This window comes from Mustela putorius, unplaced genomic scaffold (genome assembly GCF_011764305.1).
Source record: "Mustela putorius furo isolate JIRA1106 unplaced genomic scaffold, ASM1176430v1.1 tig00004041_pilon_pilon_pilon, whole genome shotgun sequence".
NCBI lineage: Eukaryota > Metazoa > Chordata > Mammalia > Carnivora > Mustelidae > Mustela > Mustela putorius.
In genome coordinates this window covers 1,164,651-1,186,464 of record NW_025422176.1, presented here as the reverse complement: position 1 = coordinate 1,186,464, position 21,814 = coordinate 1,164,651, and the positions used below count along the sequence as shown (strand labels likewise).

The window sequence follows — 21,814 nt, the reverse complement described above, 5'->3', positions numbered from 1 at the left end:
ACCTACTGGAAGGGGCTGGCATTGCAGATGGTGACGGCGGGGAAGTCCATGGTCTTGAAGCCGAGGGAGAGGGACACGCTGACCTCCCAGCTCAGGTAGGTCCTGATGAAGACGCCCCACTGCCAGCAGACCAGGGAGGTGAAGAGCAGCGTGATGAGGAACCACACGGCCTTCTTCTTGGGCCCCTCGCAGATGATGCGCTTGGGGCCGTGGGTGTTGGTGTTGCTGCAGTACCACACCAGCAGCTCCTTGTACGAGTAGCCCGGGCCCTTCTGCAGCCGGTGCAGGCACTTCACCAGGCACTTCTTCACCAGCATCGTGGCGCCTGCACGGGGACCCCGCAGCCAGATCCCGCGTCGGTCCCCTGCCGTGGCCGCCCCATCCTGGTCCCCATCCCGGGCCAGGGCAGGGGCGAGGAGGGGGGGGGTACCTGGCCCCGGCTGCTGGGCTGCTCATCCCGGCCCCCCCCCGCCCCCCTTGCTCTCGGCTCCTCTCCCTTCCTCCCATCTCTCCTCCAACCGTCCAACCAACCCCAAAACATTTATTGAATGCCTACTGTATACCATGCACTGACTCAGTCCCTCTGGACTCAATGATGGGCAAAACAAACAAGGTTTCTGCCCTCTGGGAATTGTAGCCTGGTGGGGGCAAGTTCCTTCTTAGGTGCGCCAGCTGCAAACTGAGGACAGTTGTACCTCATTTCCAGAACTACTGAGAGGGTGAAACTAGGTGATGCACAAAACGTGCTCAATACGGTGCCTAAACTCAGACCAAGTGCCCGATACGTTGGCTACCTTTATTTATTGTACTTATGTTTTATTTTTATTTTATTTCATTTTAAATTAATTGGTTTTTTTGAGAGAGAAACCCCTGGGGAGTGGGGGTGGGAGGGGCAGAGGGAGAGGGAGCACACCCAGCGCTGAGCCCGACGTGGGGCTCGATCTCACAACCCTACGATCATGATCTCAGCCGAAATCAAGAGCCTGACACTTCATCGACAGGGCCATCAGCTACCTGGTGCCCCATCAGCTACCCCCTCACTCACCTGGTGGGCGAGACAGATGTCATCAAATGATCCGCCCAAAATGCGTGGTTATGAAACATGGTAGGAAGTGGGGGGAGGGGACCCCGTGCCCTGAGCTCACAGAAGCGGTAAAGGTGATAAAGGGCCGGGTCTTCGGAGCTGGAATGTCTGCTTTGCCTGTCAGCCCCACCCCTTTCTAGCTGTGTGACTTTGAGCCAGTCACTTTCCTGGTGCCTCCGTGTCCTGCTCTGTCAGTGGGGTAATAATACCTCTCCCTCAGCGGTGGTTGTAAAGACCGAATGAAAATACGTAGCGTGTGGACGAATGCTGGGCGCCTGTCAGCTCTCATGCTTATCAAAGCACCCCCTCCCCAGGCCCGAGAGTCCCCGGAGAAGCTGAGTTAAAGAACACAGAGTTGGGGACATCTGGGTGGCTCAGTTGGTTGGACGACTGCCTTCGGCTCAGGTCATGATCCTGGAGTCCTGGGATCGAGTCCCGCATCGGGCTCCCAGCTCCACGGGGAGTCCGCTTCTCTCTCTGACCTTCTCCTCGCTCATGCTCTCTCTCACTGTCTCTCTCTCAAATAAATAAATAAATAAAAATCTAAAAAAAAAAAAAAAAAGAACACAGAGTTAACTAGCTGAAGAGGAGTGTGTGTGGGGGGGGGGAGCTCTCGGGAGGGGACGACAGCCGTCTCTGAGCGGGAGGAGGGAGCCCTCAGGAGTGAGCAGGACCTTGTGGGCCACGTTCAGGACCCGGAGGACCCGTCTGGGAAGACACAGGCTGGAACCGGGTGAGGGCGCGTCCAGCAGCACCAGGGGCGAGCTGTGGGTTGTTGAGGAATGTCTAATCTTTCTTTCTGAGACTCTGTTTCTCACCTGCATGCGGACACAGGGTTCTTGTGAAGAGGAACCCTGTCACAGAGCCTGGCCCCTGATGGCTTCTCAGGCAGTATGCGTTTCCTCCCTCCTCCTCCTCAGACACAGAAGGAACCTGCCGCTGGAGCAGCCCAGCTCTGTCCTGGGGGCCCTGGTTGGCCAAAGGCCACACCTTCCTGAGCTGTCCTGACTCCCTGGCTGGAGTGACCCTCATCCTCCGGTCAGAGCCAGTGCCTTCCGGGGGGCACTGTGGTAGGCAGTTGAGTGGCTGCTGCTCCAGCATCCTTCCTCCCCCTCCGCCCCACCTGGGTCTGTGTGTCCTCAGGGCAATGCCCCTCCCCCAATCTCAGTTGGTGTGAGCTGCCAGGTTGACTCCACCCCTAGTCTGAGGGGTACTCACATTAACCCCAGTGGGGATTGTTAAGACTCAGTTCTGTTATTTTATACTGGTATAACTGAGGCAGAGACTTTTTTTTTTTTTTTTTTTTTTTTTTTAGCTAAGACTACTCGGCAGGTGGTATTTGATGCCACAAATGGGGAGACTGCCCGAGAATTAAAGCCAACACAGAGGATAGCAGAGCCCAAGATGGAGAGAGTGATTTCTGACAACATTGGAACACCTGGATCCAGCCGCTCCTGAAGCCACTTATTCCTGGACTCAGCAGGTACAAGAAGCAATATTCTTTCTTTCTTACTTATGCTGATGCAAATTGGGTGTCTGTCATTTGCAGCCATTAGGATCTTAACAAAGAAAGAAATTCACCTCTCCCTACCCTGTGTCATACCTACTTCTGCCTACTTCTCATTCCTGTGAGATGATAAGCCCTCTGAGAGTAGCAGCTCTGTATTCCTGATAAGCCCAGCATAGTGCCTGATACTCCACTGAATAGCCAAGTGGATAAGGCCAGACTTTCATATCTAAACTGAGATCTTAAACTTACTCAAGCATGTGTTCACTGCTGACCTAATTTTCTGACACAGTAATATCTCCCACCTTCCTGGCCAAAGCACTAAAGCCTTTCCCCTCCAATGCCCCTGCTCTCTGATGGAAATCAAGCTCCATGTACCTGCTCAGGCCATCATAGCTCCAAGATGGACGTTCACAGATTAACCCAACCCCCATCTTCCCCTAGAGGGCCCATTCCCTGCTCTGGGAAAATAAAGTTACAGTGATCAAAGCAGTAACAAGTCCAAGGGCACCATCAAAGTACTACGTGTTTACCATTATCGGGGCAATGCAAGGTGGTGTGTGTGTTATTTCATTCTTAGACATCATCATCCACAACTATAAACTTGGGAAGAACTGGGGCTTTGTCTCACTTTATAGGCCAGCACCCCAAAGCCTGATAGGTGAGCAGCACATGAAGCTCCAGTAAACTGCTACAGAAGAACCAGACAAAGGGCCTCTCTTTGCCGTTCTCATTTAATTAGTCTGGCTCAGCTAAGGAGAAAGTCGGCTAAGTAGGGACAGGTACTTAACCCCTGCTAATCTCCCAGATTAACAACAAGACCTTGGGCTTAGAACTTTACCAGGCAACAGTATCTGGTTAGAATTCACATCACTCTGTTTTCACTTCTTTTTTTCTGTAAAGATTTTATTTATTTATTTGAGAGAGAGAGAGAGCACAAGCAGGGGGAGCGGCAGCGGGAGAGGGAGAAGCAGGCTCCTCGCTGAGCAGGGAGCCTGATGCGGGACTTGATCCCAGGACTCTGGGATCATGACTTGAACCAAAGGCAGATGCTTAACCGACTGAGTCACCCAGGCACCCTCGCTGGGTTTCTTTCTTTTTCTTTTTCTTTTTTCTTTTTTTTTTTAAAGATTTTATTTATTTGTTTGACAGAGAGAGATCACAAGCAGGCAGAGAGAGAGGAGGAAGCAGGCTCCCCGCTGAGCAGAGAGCCCGATGCGGGACTCGATCCCAGGACCCTGCGATCATGACCTGAGCCGAAGGCAGAGGCTTAACCCACTGAGCCACCCAGGCTCCCACTGGGTTTCTTTCTAAGAGGGATCTCCTATTCATGGCAAGAGATACTGGCCTTAGCTTTCCGTTCACAAATACACTTAAGTTTTTAAAAAAAAAAAAGGAGGTGGGAATGTTCTTAAAGAAAATTATCCAGTGAACAATACCCTGCCACCCAGTAAACGCCACGATAGGAGTAGATGAGTAACCGAAGTTGCTGAGTCCTGGCTTATCTCCTGCCTCGTTTGCTCCCTTGGGCCATTAACCAAGTAAAAATCAGTCAGTGCTACAAACAACTTTATGCTGTTCCCATCAGATTTCCCCCCAAGGTGATAGATGGTCTGTGTTTGGGATGTATACACAGCTTGTTCAGAAAGGTTTAAATCTGCTCTCGGCTTAAGCCACCCCAAACAAGCCAAGGGGAGATTGGGTCCACTCGTGGACCCGGGAACGGTGGTCATGCTTCAGAGAGTCCCGGACTGCGTCAACACCTTGGTCCGAACTGGTGGTAAACGTTCCTGACCTCAAACACAACAATGAAGGTTGTGTACAGCCGATTCTGATTTCTCCTAAGAGGAAACACTTGCTTTCAGAGACGTTTGTCCTGAGATTTGACTCTGTCTCTCGGTGGGAGGACAACTGGGAACACAGGCTCATGTCTTCACCTATTATCTGGACGAGGGGACATATAAATGTGCTTCTTATGCATTCTTCCGACCCTTCTGAACGAGAGATTGCAACCTGTGACCCTGTGTTGGGTTTGCAAATGTAGTTTTTGTTGTGGGCTAGTATTCGTTTTTAGAATTCTCACTGAGGGGTGCCTGGGTGGCTCAGTGGGTTAAGCCTCTGCCTTCAGCTCAGGTCATGATCCCAGGGTCCTGGGATCGAGCCCCGCATCGGGCTCTCCGCTCGGCACGGAGTCTGCTTCCTCCTCTCTCTCTGCCTGCCTCTCTGTCTACTTGTGATCTTTGTCTGTCAAATAAAGAAATAAAATCTTAAAAAAAAAGAATTCTCATTGAAAGATAACAGCTTTATGGAGCTATAATAATTCACGTAATTAGATATAATTCATGTAATCAGATAACTCATCCATTGAAAGTGTAGAAATCGGTGCATTTTAGTGTATTCACAGAGTTGCACTGCCATCCCAATAAATTTTAAAGCATTTTTATCTCTCCCCAGGGAAACTCTGTATCCATTAGGGTCACTCCTCATTCCTCTCTCCACCCTCCCCAGCTCCAGGGTTGGTCTCTTTAGATTTGCCTCTTCTGGACCTTTCATATGAACGGAGCCATAGCTAGTGTAGTCTTCCATGACTAGACTTTTGCACTTAGCGTTCTGTCTTTCAAGTTCATGCACCTTACAGCATGGATCAGTACGTCATTTCTTTCTTTCTTTCTTTTTTTTGCAAATAATATTCCATATCATGGAATCGATCACGTTTTATTTATCCGTGCATCGGCTGATGGATATCCATATTGCTTTAACTTTTTGGCTAGTTTGCGTGACAGCGCTGTAAACAACCCCGTACACGTCTCCGTGCAGACATATGTTTTCATTTCTGTTGGGTAGATACCTAGGTGTGGATAAACCCACTGAATCGTAGGGTAATTCTATGGTTAAGCTTTTGAAGAACTGACAGACTGTTTTGCAAAGAGGCTACAGTATTTTCAAATCCCATTAGCAGTGTACGAGGTTCCAAGTTCTTCACATCCTCTTCCACACGGTTATCATTCAAAAAAAAAAAAAATTTATTCTAGCCATCCTAGTGGGGGTAAAGGGGTAACTTATTTTGGTTTTATTTGCATTTTCCTAACAGCTAATAATGTTGCCCATCTCTTCATGTGCTCTAGGCCAATATAACCATTATGTGGCTAATATATCTTTGGAAAAATGTCTATTCAGGCACTTTGCGTGTATTTTAATTAGGTTGTCTTTTATTATGAGGTTGAAAGAGTTATTTATATATTCCATATGAGTGCTTTATCAGAGATAGGATTTGCAAAAATATTCTATTCTGGCGTTATCTTTTCACTTCCTTGAAGCACAAACGTTTTTAAAAATTTTATTTACTTATTTGACAGAGGGAGAGATCACAAGCAGGCAGAGAGAGGCAAGCAGAGTGAAAGGGAGAAGCAGGCTCCCTGCTGAGCAGAGAGCCCGATGCGGGGCTTGATCCCAGGACCCTGGGATCATGAACTTAACCAAAGGCAGAGGCTTAACCCACTGAGCCACCCAGTGCCCCAAAAGGTTTTAATTTTGATGATGCCTAATTTGTCTGTTTCTTTGGTTGCTTGTGCTTTGGTGTCATCTCTAAGAATCCACTGCATAATCCAAGGTCATAAAGATTTATTCCTTTGATTTATTCTAAGGGTTTTATAATTTTACCTCTTCAATTTAGGTCTTTGATCCAATTTGGATTAATTTTTTTTAAAGTTTTATTTATTTACATAATCTCTACACTCAATGTAATCTCACAACCCGGAGATCAAGAGTCACACGCTCCTCCCACTGAGCCAGCCAGACACCCCTTATTTGAATTAATTTTTGTATGTGGGGTGATGTGGAGGTTCAAATTCATTCTTGGGCATGTGGATACCTACTTGTCTCAACAGCAACACTGTTCTTTCCCCCATTTAATTATCTTGACATCCTTAGTGGTTTTTAAAAAAATGTTACTCAAATTAAGGGGCACTTGAAGTGTCTGACTCTTGATTTCAGCTCAAGTCAGGATCTCAGGGTTGTGAGATCAAGCCCCATGCTGCAGTTCAAGCTGGGTGTAGAGATTGGTTACAATTCTCTCTCTCCCTCTGCCTCTCCCCAACCCCTAAAAAAAAAAAAAAAAAAAAAAAAGGAAAGAAAGAAAGAAAGAAAAAAAAAATCACTCAAATTAAAACCTAATAGAAAGATATACCATGTTCATGGGTCATAAGACGCAATACTGTTAAGATGTCAATCCTAAATTAATCTCGAGTTGATTCAATCCTAATCAAAATCCCGTAGACTTTTTGCAGAAATTGACAAGTTGATTCTACACTTTATATGCAAAAGCAAAAGAACAATAGGAAAAAAATAGTTTTAAAAAGGAAGAACAAAGTTGACGTGCATATACTACCTGATATGAAGACTTAGAATAGAGTACAATAATCGGAACAGTGTGGTATTGGTATCATGATGGACATCTTTATCAACGGAATAGAAGAGAGAGTAAGGACATACATCTACAGGGTGCCAAGTTGATTCAATGCAGAAAGGATCGTCTTTTCAACAAGAGATGTTGGAACGAATGGAGATCCATGTAGGAAAATGTGAATCTCAACTATTACCCCACATTATACAAAAATTAACTTGAAATGGATCAGAGACCTAAAGCATGAAAGACACAACTATAAGACATCCAGAAGAAATGTAGGAGAGAAAAAAAAAAAAGAGAGAGAGAGAAAAAAAAAGAAATGTAGGAGAAAATCGGTGTAATCTTAGGGTAGGCAAAGCTCTTTTAGATAGAACACTAAAATCATGAATCATGAAAGAAAAAAAACACTATAAATTGTACTTTATTAAAATATAACATAAAAATCTGCTCTTCAAAACACACTGTTGAGAAAATGAAAGAGCAGGACACTAGGAGAAAATTATTACAAGAAAATACTTGTAATAATATGTCTGACAAAGAATTCATATGCAGAATAAAGAATTCTTACAACCAAATAAGAAGACAAACAGCTTGGCAAAATAATGGGCAGAAGATTTGAAAAGATGCTTCATATAGGAAGATGCATGAATGGCCCATGAGCACATGAAAAGATGCTTAACATCATTAGTCACAGGGAAATGCAAATCAAAACCGCAGACGCCATTTCCCACCCCCTAGAAGGACGGTCAATACCCAGTGTTAGCAGGGGTGTGGAGCCATTACGTCTCTTCCTACCCACTGGCTGGGATGCAAAATGGTACAGTTCTGTGGTTGCCCAGCGAGCTAAATGGACACTTACCCTATGGCGTGCCAATTCCACTCTTAATTATCCAAGAGAATGGAAACGTGTTCACACAAAGACATGTACATATATATTCACAGCAGCCTTATTCATTAATAACCCCTTGGAAACAAGCCAAACAGCCACCAGCAGGTGAATAAATAAATTGTGGCAAATCCATACAATGGGGTACTATTCAGCAGTAAAAAGGAACCGACTATCCAGACACACACCAACACAGGTGGATAGAACCAAAGGAAATGTGCCGAGTTTGAAAAGCAAGACACAGAAGAATATGTAGCATCTGATTCCATTTAGATGAAGTCCTATGAAAAGACACACTAATCTCTAGGGCCAGAAAGCAGGTCACTGATTCCCTGGGTCCGGGGTAAAGACTGGATGGACTAGAAAAGCACACAAGGGAACTTTTGGGCGGTGATGAAACGATCCTCTATCTTGGGTGAGATGGTGGTTAGCTGGATGTATGCATTTGTGAAAACTCATCAAACTATGTATTTTTTCAAACACTATATTTACAATGGAGGGGACGTATTGTATATAACACATTTAAAGTTCTAATGAAACACTTAAATCCATTGCCGTTTGAAAATTATGAGAGTGCCCATCTTAAAAATCTTGACTTTTCATAAAAAAAAAATTTTATTTATTTATTAGAAAAGGAGAGAGAACATGAGGCAGGGGAGGGTCAGAGAAAGAAGCCGACTCCCCAGTGAGCAGGAAGTCCACCCGAGGCTTGATCCCAGGACCCCGGGATCATGACCTTAGCTGACGGTAGTCGCTTAACCAACTGAGCCATCCAGGCACCCAAAAATCTAGATTTTTTCTTTATGTTTTGAAAAATCACAAATATCTGATAGTTGTCCCCATGGGGCAACATTCTGCTGGAACTGAACAGTGGCAGTGCCCCCTTGAGATGGAGAATATACTTCTGGCCCATCCCAAATCTCCCCCATTCCCTATTTTCATATGCTCAGCTCATTTCTTACTCATTTTTTAAATTCCCTGCTTTGGCTTAGGGGGACATCTGACTTTGTGACCCCTGTAAATTGTAGGTCACATGCTTTATTAAAATCCCCTGTACTTATTTTTTGCAGTAAAACCTCAATTATCCAAGGTTATCAGGGAATACAAGTTCTGGGCAGCTGGATTTTTATAGTTAATTGAAGGTTAGCCTGAAAACGGATTTGACTCTGGTTATTGAAAAATCTTTCATGTTTCTGCCGGCCCTAGGGCAGGCAGCCTCAGAACATGACTGACTCATTGTTCTCGAGCACCTGGTCAGGATCGGAGTCATGGATGGGACTCAAGGTACCAGGCTAGAGACGGTGAAGAGGATTTTTTAGGGGAGTGGTCAGAATCCTTCCAGGAGCCAGGACATACCCTGGGTGTCATTTGTTTATTAATGCAAATATTAGGTGCATTCCAGGCACCCAGATTTTGGTCTCTAAATACCATTCCTGATGAAACGGAACCAGGGCTTCTTGGAGAAATGGTTGACACCAGTTTTGGTGCAAGGAAATGTACAGGCTTGAGCCTGGGATGCCTCATACCAGAAAGCAAAGGAAGGGAATCAAAGACTCCTGGGGTCAGTCAGAAGGACTCCCTGAAGGGGTCCTCACTGGCAACGATGGGAGAATTTGAGCATCTTCTAAAAAAATGCAATTAATTGAAACATATTCAATGCATAAAAATCCATGAGTTCATGACAACACTGGAAAAAGAGGGAAGTGAGTAGGACATTAATGTTACCAATAAATAAGAGTCGGGGGACCTGGGTGACTCAGTCACTTGTTTCTGAACTCTGTTCATGATCTCAGGATCCTGGGATCGAGGCCCAGGCCAGGCTCCTGCTCAGCAGGGAGTCTGTCCCTCTGTACCTCCCCCTGCTCATGCGCTCTCTCTCAAACAAATAAATAAAATCTCTATCTAGCTCTGCCTCTGGCTCACCTTGATGGTGGGTGACTGGGGGCACAGGCAGGGAAGGAGGCCTTTGAAAGCAGAGTGACTCCTTCTGCATTGAGCCAATGTTTCATCTATTCATTTATCCGGTCTGCAGATACTTACGAAGCCCCTACTGCGAGACCAGCGCTGTTCTAGGTGCCAAGCAATAAACAATAGCAATAAGCAAAGGGTAAAGAAATCAATCAATCCCCGCCTCTCTACAGCCTATATGCCCCCAGGAGACAGAACCAAAAAATTAAAAAGAGCAACTACATTTGAGAATTTATGCTGACTGGAGTTCGGTCAAAAAAAAAAAAAAAAATCTGCATAGCATCCCTTAGATACAGAGATTAAATGTTTTGTAACACCAGGCGCATTGGCCAAGCTTTGGGGAAGAGCCCACTTTTGCATGCCGCTGGGGTCTGAGTTGGTGTAGTCGTTTGGAGAGTATCTGGTAGGCTCTAGTGCATTTAAAATGTGGCAGCCGGGACCCCGAGGTTCCACTCTTGGCGCGTGCAGATGTGCGTGCTTGCACTGTGTGGCTATGTGCGTGTTGTACACCGTTATGGATGGTGATGGTGGCCCTGTAATCCCCCCAAGCTGGAAACGACCTCACAGGCCCAGTGACAGGCTGCTGGGGAGTGGGTAGGGTGCAAACCGCTCTACCACAGACCTTGTGATCTGGCGTGTTGGGAAAGGAGAGGAGCCCAGGGGCCAGCGTTGCCGGCAAGTGAACACAGCCCAGGAGAGCTCAGAACAGAGAGCAGTGACCCTGGACGGTAGGCAGCACTGGGGACGTGGGGTGTGGACAAAGCATGTGGGGCAAGGGCTTGCCACCGTCTCCACCCTAACCCCACGCCAGGCTCCATCCTGTCCACCCACCAGCTCTGAGCGGCCCGGCTGTGCCAGTCCGGCTGGTCCTGGGATGGGAGATGAGTCATGGCGTCGGGGAAGTGCTCCAAGCTGCTGCTGGTGCAGAACACGGGCCACGCCTCGCAGGGAGCAGAGTCTTGGAAACCCAGTCTGGTCTCCAGACCTGACGCCGCCACTGAGGTTCTCCCCTTGCCCCACCACCACCCCCACCCCTGCCAGCTCCATGGAGGCCTGGGGCACTGGAGACCCCACTGGTCAGAGCTCACACCCCATATGCCTGTGCCACTCAGGCACTACACGAGAAGCAATGACAGCCTCCAAAAGAAAGAGGCATGTGGGAGGAAACGCTTGGTCCACACTCATGGTGGACAGACCCTCTTGGTGGTAACAAGGCAGCCAGGGCCCCAAGAAGAGCGGCTCACAACTGCTTTCCTCCCCAACTATCAGCGGACCCAGGATGATTATACAGGCTCGTGGCTCAGGACATAGGTGCTAGAGCCAAGCTTTGGGTTTGAGGCCAGCTCGTTGTGCAACCTTGGACAAGCTACACGGTGTGTCTTTGCTTCCCTTTCCTCATCTGAATACCGTGGACAGTATGACACCTGCTTCTGAGGGTGCCTAGAACCGTGCCTGGTTCACAGCAACTTACAAGCACCAGCTCTAATGCACTTCTATTCTTTCAAGGGCCTGTGCGACTGAGAAAAAAACATGACAGCTTTCCAAATAGGGAAAGAAAATGGCAGCCATTAAGTACACGTCTGCGGCGTGATGCCAACCACACAAACGGCACCCCGCTTTTCGTGGTGATGTGCAAATGGTATGGGAACTCATTTTTTTGATGGTGAAAGTTAGAAAGATTACAGAGACCCCAAGGACGAGGAAACTTGAACTGCAGTATATCCTGAGGGCACTGACCTGGGGATCTTCTTCCTGGTGACTGTCCACCACCCGCTTCCCAAGAGTCCCCTTTACCAGCTCCAGCCAAGAACTTAAGAGTCAAAAGCCTAGAAGCATCCCATTATTTTTTTTTTTATTTTTAAAGATTCCCACATTCATAAATAGGATCGTCAGCAATGGTCGGGAAGCCCCCTGGGACCTCTTTACATGCCACCGTGACAACGGAAAGTCTAAAGAAAATCTTCAACCCACAGATCCATTTAAAAATCTCACTTCCATGGGGCGCCTGGGTGGCTCAGTGGATTAAGCCTCTGCCTTCGGCTCAGGTCATGATCTCAGGGTCCCGGGATCGAGCCCCACACCGGGCTCTCTGCTCAGCAGGGAGCCTGCTTCCCTCTCTCTCTCTCTGCCTGCCTCTCTGACTACTTGTGATCTCTGTCTGTCAAATAAATAAATAAAATCTTAAAAAAAAAAAAAACTCACTTCCAAAATAAACGCTCCACTTGTGGCACGGATGACAAAACCATCCGAGGCAGTTACCATGATGTGGCAGGGCAGGACTGCCACGTTCCAAAGTGACCGGACCAGACCAGCTTGCAGGTTTTAGGAACTCAGATGATGCGTCTGTGCCGACCGTTTCCAGTACCTTCCAGATTCTCAATCCAGCTTACACTGGAGGAGGGAAGAGGTTCTGAAAAGCTGCCTCTGAAGACAGAAGCCTCTGGTGGCAAAGGCAAGTTAGGAACAAGGCTGAGGAAGGCTGGCGGGCTCCCTGTTCCCAGGATGAGCTCAGAGCAGAAGGGCCCAGGCGCTGGGAGCTGCCTTCACAAAGTGCGCCCTATCTGGGTACCATCTTTCTTTATGTTGACTTACTCTTGTTTTTACTTAAAGACTTAGTTCAGCTTTGTCCTAAGCCAGAGTGTCCACAAAATCACGGGTCTGATGTCACTAATTATATATGTTTTCTAAGACATTTCAATATCAGCAATCCCTGATGAGATGAAAGACTCATCTTTGCGCACCATCTGAAAACCATCTGTCCACGCCACACTGCGCAGGCAGAACAGACTCAGCAAGGATCCTCCCTGGCCTCAGAAACTTGCCAGATTAGATAAAATACCTCACCGTTGGCAACTCAAAGACAACCCCCTAGCCGTGGTGCCTGGCGGTGGGTAGTTTTCTCCCCGACCAGGTCCCTGTCCCCGGGGAAGCTTGTCCTACCGCCCCAGCGAGAAGACCACGAGCTCCGAGACAGTAGATGGACGACAGCTGCCAGAAAAACCCTCTTTCTTTTTGAATGGCTTTTTTTTTTTTTCCTTCTAAAGATTTCATTTATTCATTTGACAGAGCGCACAAGCAGGAGAAACGGGCAGAGGGAGAGGGAGAAGCAGGCTCCCCGCTGAGCAAGGAGCTCAAAGACCAGAGCCAAAGGCAGATACTGAACAGAACGAGCTACCCAGGTTCCCCCTTAATGGCCTTTTAAAGGAGAAACAAGCATTCATCTGCCCTTCTGGCCAATATGCTAAACCTTGGAGGACCTGGGGATCGTGGTTTGTCATTTCCTTGCTCTGCGGCTGACCTAGTGCCACAGGATGGAAAGGGGATTTATCTTCCGTAAGGATAAAACTCTCACTGCCGGGCTTCTCTACAGGGACAAAGATGCCTGCAGTAAGAAAACCCAAATGGGGGCGCCTGGGTGGCTCAGTGGGTTAAGCCTCTGCCTTCGGCTCAGGTCATGATCTCAGGGTCCTGGGATCGAGCCCCGCATCGGGCTCTCTGCTCAGTGGGGAGCCTGCTTACCTCTCTCTCTCTATCTCTCGCTTTCTCTGCCTGCCTCTCTGTCTACTTGTGATCTCTGTTTGTCAAATAAATAAATAAAATCTTTAAAAAAAAAAAAAAGAAAAGAAAATCCAAGTGTACAACAGAGCAGAAGGGTGGGCCAGAGTACCGTTGAGGCACACAATGAAAGGCTGGAGGGCTCTTAAGAAGGATGGTTAATTATTTCTGTTTAAAACAAAAGTATGGGTTATAGGTAACTGTGTGTACGGGAAAAGAAGTTTGGTGAGATCAACCGAAATGTTTGTAGTGGTTATGTTTCAGTGGAAAGATCCTGGGTTATTAAAAAAGAATGTTTTTCATTTAATCTGTGCTCTGTAATGTTTTTACAATGAACCTATCTTGCTTGTGTAATAAGAAAATGCTTTTTTTATAGAACCTGGAAAACAGCTTATGAGAGAATATCAGTGGATAAAGGTGATATCATAACCACAGATCTTTCTCGACTTACACTGGGGTTACGTCCTGATAAACCCACGGTAAGTTGAAAATGTTCTAAGTCAAAAATTCATTTAATACACTTAGGGCGGGCGTGGGTGGCTCAGTCCATTGAGTGTCTGCCTTTCACTCGGGTCATGACCCCAGGGTCCTGGGATCGAGCCCAGAGTTGGGCTCTCTGCTCAGCGGGGAGCCTGCTTCCTCCTCTCTCTCTCTGCCTGCCTCTCTGCCTCCTTGTGATCTCTGTCTGTCAAATAAATAAATAAAATCTTAAAAAAAACCCTGCATTTGATACATAACCTCCAGAATATCACAGCTTAGCCTAGTTCGCCTTAAAGGTACCCAGAACGCTAACATTAGTTTACAATTCTGCAAAATCGTTTAATGCAGAGCCTGTTTTATATTCAAGTGTTGAGTATCTCCGTACTCGATCGGATACTACACTGAAAGCAAGAAAGAGGCCAGTCGTCGAGGTGTAGAAGGCTTGAAGCAGATTGACTGTTTGCTCTCAGGATCGGGTGGTTGACGGGACGCTGTGGCTTCCTCCGGCCACTACCCAGCATCACGAGAGAGGATCGCACCGTGTATCACCAGCCCGGGAAAAGATCCAAGTTCAAAATTCCAGGTATGGTTTCTACCAAATGTTTATCACTTCTGCACCATCGTAAAGGCAAAAAATCAGAAGCCTGACCCTTGTATACGTGGAAACATCGACTGTCAGGAAAAGTGGTAATCAGGGCATTGGGAATTAGGGAAGAATTTTTTTTTTTTTTTTTTTTTAATGTAGGCTTCCGAGAATGTAGATGGAACTCTGGAAAAGGGTGGGATTCTGGATTGGTTGGGATCAACGCAGGCTTGCTAGGGAAGCTCAGACTGGACGTACACTTGAGCTAATGTTCTAATATTTATAAGAATTTTCCAAAATTTTCTGCTACTTAGAGTTTTTTTAAATTCAAGAATATTGAATAAACCCCCCAAAGGAAGGCTTTCTTATCCACTAGGAAAATCTGCCTGGGGTTCCGGGTGGCCTGACCATTTCTTCCACAATTTCTGCAGGAGGACCTTGCCTTTCCTCCTGGGAAGGGGGTGAGCCACGGATGGGTTTTAGAGGAGGGGCAGCCTCAGAGCTTGCACATCCTGGATGGCTCCTGTCTTCCAGACTCTTGTTGACAGAGTCTTCATGCCGTGTTTGGTTTTCTTATTGTTGAGGACTTGGCTACACCAAGTTCTTTATCCTGTACGATCACAGTTACATGAGAAAACACCTCACCCACCAGGCCTGCTGCCAGGAGCTATGTCACCTCGTCCTAAGTGGGGGAATGGCTTGGGGGGTGCCAGTGGTGAGGCCACGAGCCCACGGCTCCGCCCCTCCACCAACAAGCAGGTGGCCACTCGCCCAGGGTGGGTGATGTGTGTTGACAGCCGCCAGGGAAGAATGTGGTCCGTTTCATGTGCTCCCTGCTTCTCTCCCTGCCAAGGGTGGAGGCGATTGGAGTGGGCGGTCTCCGCCCAGCCCTGGAAGACTCCAAGGGTGCGGGGAGGGGGGAGGTAGAGGTGGAGTAGGAGTTCCTTATTCTACTGGGAGTAAAATGCAGTGCTCCCGACTAGACTCCGAAAGTAACCTGATAATATCTTGAGGCTCACATAGTGGGTCCAGCTCTATAGCCTCTCTCTCTGGTTCCCATTGGGACACACAAATTATTCTACTAATTACCAAAATGGTGGACTTCGGAGTGAGCCCGCCTTGGACCTGGATGGCTTCTTGGACCTATCCAATCTCCTCTCTGAGCCTCTGTTGTCTCCCCTGTAAATGGGGCCGGCAGTAGCACTGCCCTCGCCGGGCTTTCATTTTCAGTGGGGATTACAATGAGATCATGCTTGTAAAGCCCTTGATATAGTGTTGACTAAATGTTGGCTATTATGAAGGGAAAGAAAGATGAAAACATGAGGGTGGCTGCTAAGGTTACCTTCTTATAGGCGAGGCTACTTTAGAAAGGACAGGTGCCGGTCGGGGAGTTTCCCTGGCTTGCTAAATGAATGATTCCGCTTCGGGACTGCACTTCCCAGAGGCTCAGCTGCCTGGGTCGCATTCCTGTGACAAACTTTCAAGGGCTCCAGGTGTCTGCAGAAGGAAGGCTCAACCCTCGGCTGGCTTTGAAGATGCCCTGACAATACGCCCCAATCGACACGTCCCCTCACTTCCCTTCAACATGGGGTAGTGTTTGAGAGTCTGGGTTCGAATCCCAGCTCTGTCCCTTTCTCGCTGTGGGACCCTGTTGAATTGCCTTCTCCTCGCTGTGCCCCAACTGTCCCCTCTGTAAAACGAGCAGAGACTAGTAGCTACATCCTTGGGTCTGGTGTGGAGATTAAACTGTAAATATGAAGCCGCTTGAAGAGGGTCTGGCCCCCAGAGAGGGACGAGTATCTGTAGGCAAGCTTCTAACACCCGCATCCGGTTGGGACCACTCACTGAACAGCACGGGTACTCCGGATATGCCCATCAGCACACGATTACTCATGCTGCTTCTCCCCTGGAGGGCTTTCCCCCAAGCCCAGCTCGAATGCCACATCTTCCAAGAAGCGCCCCTTCCTCGGACTGGAAGGCCTCTTCCTCCCTCCGTAACCGAGTATTCTGTGCAGACCAACCCCTCCTATCTCATTTGGTCCCATCTGCCTCCTATCACGGCTCTGTATACCCCTCTCTAATCTGTCCTACGGTGGGGAGGCGCCTGGACAGATTTTCACATGAACTTGGAACTCTGCATATAGTAGGTGCTCAGTGAAGATGTCTGGACTTCAGGGTTTGGGGGCAGAGTTGGCAATCAGCTGCTTTGCCCTGGTTGGGTCGCAAGGGTTGTTTATGGCTGGAGACCTTTCCAGCTGGAAGGTGACTTTCACCTCCAACTTTCCAAATATCACCGTTGCTCGTAGGTGAGGGGAGAGGAGCACCTGGTCCGCCCCCGTCCACCTGTCACTCGGAGCTGTGTTACGGGCTGAACCGAGTTCTCCCAAGATAAACCCCCCCAGGACCTCAGCATGGAACTGTATTTGGAGTGATGGTCTCTAGGGAAGCGATGAAGTTAAAATGAAGGCAGGAGTGTAGGTCCTAAGCCAATCCGACTGGTCTCTTTATTTGGACACCCCAAGAAACACGAGGGATATGTACCCCCAGAGGAAAGACCAGGTGGGGACACAGAGAGAAGGCGGTCATCTGCCAGCCGAGGCGTCTGGGAAACCAACCCTACTGACCTCTTGACTTTGGACTTCCAGCCTCCAACACCATGGGAAAATAATTTTTTGTTGTTTAAGCCACAAAATCTGTGCTATTTTGTCAGAGCAGCCCTAAGCAGACCACTAAAAGTAGTAAAAAGAGAAATGACCAGTGGGCATGAGGGTGAGAAGTCCAAGGAGTGAGGTACTGGCAGACCCCATCCTGAACTTGGGACCGGGAATGACCAGATCCGGGAGTCCGCCCCGCTGCCCCCAAGTAGGAATGATTTATGCTTAGGAGTAAAGCTAGTTTTTTTTCCCCCCCAACCAAGGGATGCTTCAGAAATCCTTCTCTCCAGGTGAAAGGCAACTGGTGCTGTGGTAACTTAACCTTTTTTTTTTTTTTTTTTTTTTTTTTTTAAATTAGGCAGAGACAAAGGTGAGTGTCCGGCACTTTTGGCAAAAAGTCCTTGTAGTCTTCCTTCTACCAGCTTAGCAGTGGCTTCCTGCCATGGCTAGAGTAAAACCCAAACTTCTTACCATGGCCTCAAGGGCCGGTGAGCCTGGCCCCTGCCCCCTCCAAACTCACCTCCTACCCCTCTCTCCCATCCACACTTCTGCTCCTCTAATATGCTTAGGGTCATTCAACCTCAGGGCCTTTGCACTTGCTGCTTGTGCTGAGTGGAACAGGAAAGCTGGACATGCCTCAGGTTCGCTCAGCAAGCTCTTAGGAGACATACATGCCCGAGCCTCACACAGTGACTCTGGCTCCGCAGGGGGAGGCAGGTCTAGCTTCCAAGGGCTAGCTGCTTCTTTGAAGCCTCAGCTCCAGTGCCACCTTTCAGGGGTGACCTCACTCCCAACCCCCTCCCCAGAGTGCACCAGCCCATAGACCTATTTACTTTCTCTGTAGAACCTAATGCCCTGGGAGACTCTCATCCAGTCATTCGTTTCCTGTCTGTCTCCAACCAGCCCCGGGGGTGCTCCTTGCATGTCTCTTGCTGCTGTCTTCACCCCAGTAATGGAGCTGCTCTGTCGAGCACAGAAGCCGCTACCACACCCGGCAGCTGGGGAGTGCTGGAAACTCCGCTAGTCCAATGGAGATGTGCTCTCGGTGTAAAAAAAAACCCAATTTGGATTTCAGAGAAATCATACAAGAAACAGAGACTTAAAATATTAATGCTTTGCAAGATGAAAAGAGTTCTTGAGATGGGCTGTGCAACACAGATGTACTTAGCACCACTGTAACATACACTTAGTGATGGTTAAGAGGGTAAATTTCATGTTCTATATTTTCAGCACAATTAAAAATGTTTAAGTGATGTGCTGAATATTTTTAAAACCTCATTAGTGAGGAGCTTGGGTGGCTCAGTCAGTTAAGCATCTGCCTTCGGCTCAGGTCATGGTCCCGGGGTTCTGGGATCGAGCCCTGAATCCTGCTCCCTGCTCAGCGGGGAATCTGTTTCTCCCTCTCCATCTGCCTGCCTCTCTCTGTCTTTCTCTCGCTCTCCCCCTATGTCAAATGAATAAGTCTTGAAAAAAATTTAAAAAATAAAAAATCTCATTAGTAAGTCTAAATACAGATGCCATGTTCATGTTGCTCATACTTGGGATATATGGGCTAGGCAAAACATATTACTGAAATTAATTTCACCTGTGTGTTTTTTCTTTCTAAAAAAAGTACAGCCCTGGGGCGCCTGGGTGGCTCAGTGGGTTAAAGCCTCTGCCTTCAGCTCAGGTCATGATCCCAGAGTCCTGGGATCGAGCCCCGCATCGGGCTCTCTGCTCAGCAGGCAGCCTGCTTCCTCCTCTCTCTCTGCCAGCCTCTCTGCCTACTTGTGATCTCTCTCTGTCAAATAAATAAATAAAATCTTAAAAAAAAAAAAAAAAAGTACAGCCCTCAGAAAAATTTTAAGTTGCTTGTATGGCTCAGATTTGTGACTTGTGTTCTAATTACACTGGACAGCGCCCACCTGGAAGCATGGCCGGCGCACAGAAGGCACTTAAGTAGGAATTGAATATAAAAATGAATATAGTTGCTGCCAAATGGGTGTAGGGGGGTTTTTCTGTTTTTGTTTTTTGGTGTTTGTTTGTTTGTTTGTTTTTGAGTGTAAGCAAGGTTCTGTCTTCCAGGCTGCAGGAAAATGGGAGGCAGACAGCAGAACAGTTTCCACAACTAAATGATCACAACTAGTATCTACTATTATGCTGACGATAGCAGCTCCCATTGGTCGAGCACCTAACGTGGTCCAGGAAAGGTCACAGGACTTCACCTGCATCTTCTCCTTTAACCAGTCCTGCAAGGAACCACAGCCTCCATGGCCCGGCTGATGGCCCCAGGCTGCCCTGGAGGTGAGTGGAGAGCTGGAGCTTGCACAAGGACTGGGCAAGCTCCAGTCCTGTCCAGTGGGACTTGAAGGCTCTGCCTGGGCCTGACAGTAGGTGGGGGTTTCTGGCTTCTGGAGGTGAAGAGCTCCTGAAGTCAGAGTCCCTGCTCTCGGGGGTCCAGGAAGCGAGTGAAATGATTCATAATCTCTCATCTTCTTAAACTCACCCATCCAGATCCAGCTGCCCGCCCTCTCAAGTTCAAGGACTTCAGGGCACTGTCCCTGGCCTGGGTGGTCATTCTTGTTCAAGGCAATCATGGCGGATGGAGCTGGGCGGATGGAGAGAGCCCTGCCCACATCCCTGAGGCGACAACAGCCACAACAGGTGGCTACAGGCCTGGAGCTGAAGGCCTGGGCCCACCTAACCAACCCCCCCCCCCCCCCCGGGGGGCTTGGGGCTCCAATCTGCTTGAGCAGGGCTCCCCCCACCTCCCGTGGTAGCTAATGCAAGACCTCCCTGGAGGAGGCCTTTGTGGTAAAATGCCCAGATCAGAATCCCTTGGAATGGGGAAGAGGTTTGCAACACACAGAAAGTTCTCCAGGCCCCTCTGCTATGTTTTTAAGTGGTGGGCCTGAACTTGAGGAAGCCGCTTGGGTCTGGTCAAAGAGAAAATTGACCAAAGCAGACAACAAAGACCTTATTCCCTTGGCAACAGCTGCGTGTCAAGGAGTCTGACCTCTGAGGGGACATCTGGCCATCTGGGGGACCTCGGAGGACCCTCACCCCTAGTGAGAGCCGTTGGGTCCTGCACACAGGGCACAGCTGCGAACAATATCTCTCAGAGTCTGCTCGCAGATCAGCGGCAGCCGAATCAGCTGGGAACTGGTTAGAAAGGCAAGTCCTCAGGCCCTACTCCAGACCTCCTGAACCAGAAACTCTGGGTTTGAACAGCAGCCCAGGAGACTCGGGGCCACACTGAAGTTCGAGAATGAAGGCGTTCAGCCTACTACTCAAAGTATGGCAGCAGGACCCCAGGTCAGCATCCTCTCGCCTCAACACCCTAGCCCCGCTTGCCCTATTGGATCAGAGTCTGCACTTGCCAAGACCCCAGGGCACGCATACGCGTGTTAAAATTCGAGGGGCACCTGGGTGGCTCAGTGGGTTAGGCCACTGCCTTCGGCTCAGGTCATGATCTCGAGGTCCCGGGATCGAGTCCCGCATCGGGCTCTCTGCTCAGCGGGGAGCCTGCTTCCTCCTCTCTCTCTCTGCCTCTCTGCCTGCTTGTGATCTCTGTCTGTCAAATAAATAAATAAAAAAAAAAAAAAAAAAAAAAATTCGAGATGCGCTAGCCTGGAGTTCCCTACCGGTAAGTCAAGGAGTCTCATACTCATATGCTTTCAGGAGCCAAGCAGGTGACGCACCCCAAAATGAAGCCAGCTGGCACACCAGCCTGCAAGTGTGCTCACAGGGACGTGGGGCAGGAAATGTGCCTTACACTCTGGGTAAGATTTCCTTGCTTGGCCACAGCCCTCCCAGGCATGGCAAGAGGCACACACACAGCAAAGACTCAAGAAGGGCTGGGACAGGGGTTCTCAAACTCGGCAGCATAAAAGTATCACCTGTAGATCTGGGCGAAACGTTGACACCTGACTCCCAACCCCAGATCGCCTAATATGCTTGAAAAAAGCCCCCCCAATTCCAATTAATTCCAATGAGCAGCAGTCTGGGAACGACCAGGCTATAGCCAGTCTGCAAACTTTCTCAGTAAAGGGCCAGATGGTGCTAGCTCAAGTTCTGCGGGTGTCCATGTCCATCACGGCCACCCCAGGCAGCCACGATAGTGCAAAAGCAGCCAGAGTTAAGAAGAAATGGTTGAGCGTGGCTGGTGTTTCAACAGCACTTCATTTATGAATGCTGCATTTTCAGTTTCGTTGTACTTGCACAGTAATGGAATATTACTTTTCTCTTGATTTTTTTTTCCTTTTTAAAGATTTTATTTATTTATTTTAGAGAGAGAGAGTGAGCGTGGGTGAGCAGGGTGAGGAGCAGAGGGAGAGAGACAAGCAGACTCCCCACAATTCAGCGTGGAGCCCAGTGCAGGGCATGAACCCATAACTCTGAGATTGTGTTCTGAGCCGAAATCAAAGAGTCAGCCACTTACTGAATGCGCCACTCAGGTGCCCCCTCTTGATTTTTTTTTTTTTTTAAGATTTTATTTATTTGACAGGCAGAGATCACAAGTAGGCAGAGAAGCAGGCGGGGGGGGGGGGGGGGAAGCAGGCTCCCCGATGAGCAGAGAGCCCGATGCAGGGCTCCATCCCAGGACCCTGAGATCATGACCTGAGCCGAAGGCAGAGGCTTAACCCACTGAGCCACCCAGGCACCCGAAAAACAATGCTTAGCTCGCGGGCTGCACAGAGACAGATGGTGAGC

At 48.4% G+C, this 21,814-nt stretch overlaps 1 protein-coding gene and 1 long non-coding RNA gene across 4 annotated transcripts in view; one reads left to right on the top strand and one right to left on the bottom strand.

Annotated features, from left to right (window-relative positions):
- Positions 1-21,814, bottom strand: part of SCNN1B (sodium channel epithelial 1 subunit beta) — a 56,164-nt gene that overhangs the window by 22,149 nt on the left and 12,201 nt on the right. Inside the window, exon 2 of the mRNA XM_045072676.1 lies at positions 7-325. Coding sequence (XP_044928611.1) covers positions 7-317 — 311 coding nt within the window. The 5' untranslated portion in view covers positions 318-325. The remainder of the gene's footprint in view (positions 1-6; positions 326-21,814) is intronic.
- Positions 2,358-21,414, top strand: LOC123389871. Of its 3 annotated transcripts, none has more exons than XR_006604544.1 (5): positions 2,358-2,567; positions 13,782-13,884; positions 14,253-14,468; positions 19,187-20,416; positions 20,783-21,414. It is a non-coding gene; the product is annotated as an uncharacterized LOC123389871 (long non-coding RNA). The 3 variants fall into 3 exon arrangements; XR_006604545.1 differs by lacking the exon at positions 20,783-21,414 and having other exon boundaries at positions 2,363-2,567; positions 19,187-19,405; positions 19,616-20,551; XR_006604543.1 differs by lacking the exon at positions 20,783-21,414 and having other exon boundaries at positions 2,365-2,567; positions 19,187-20,552.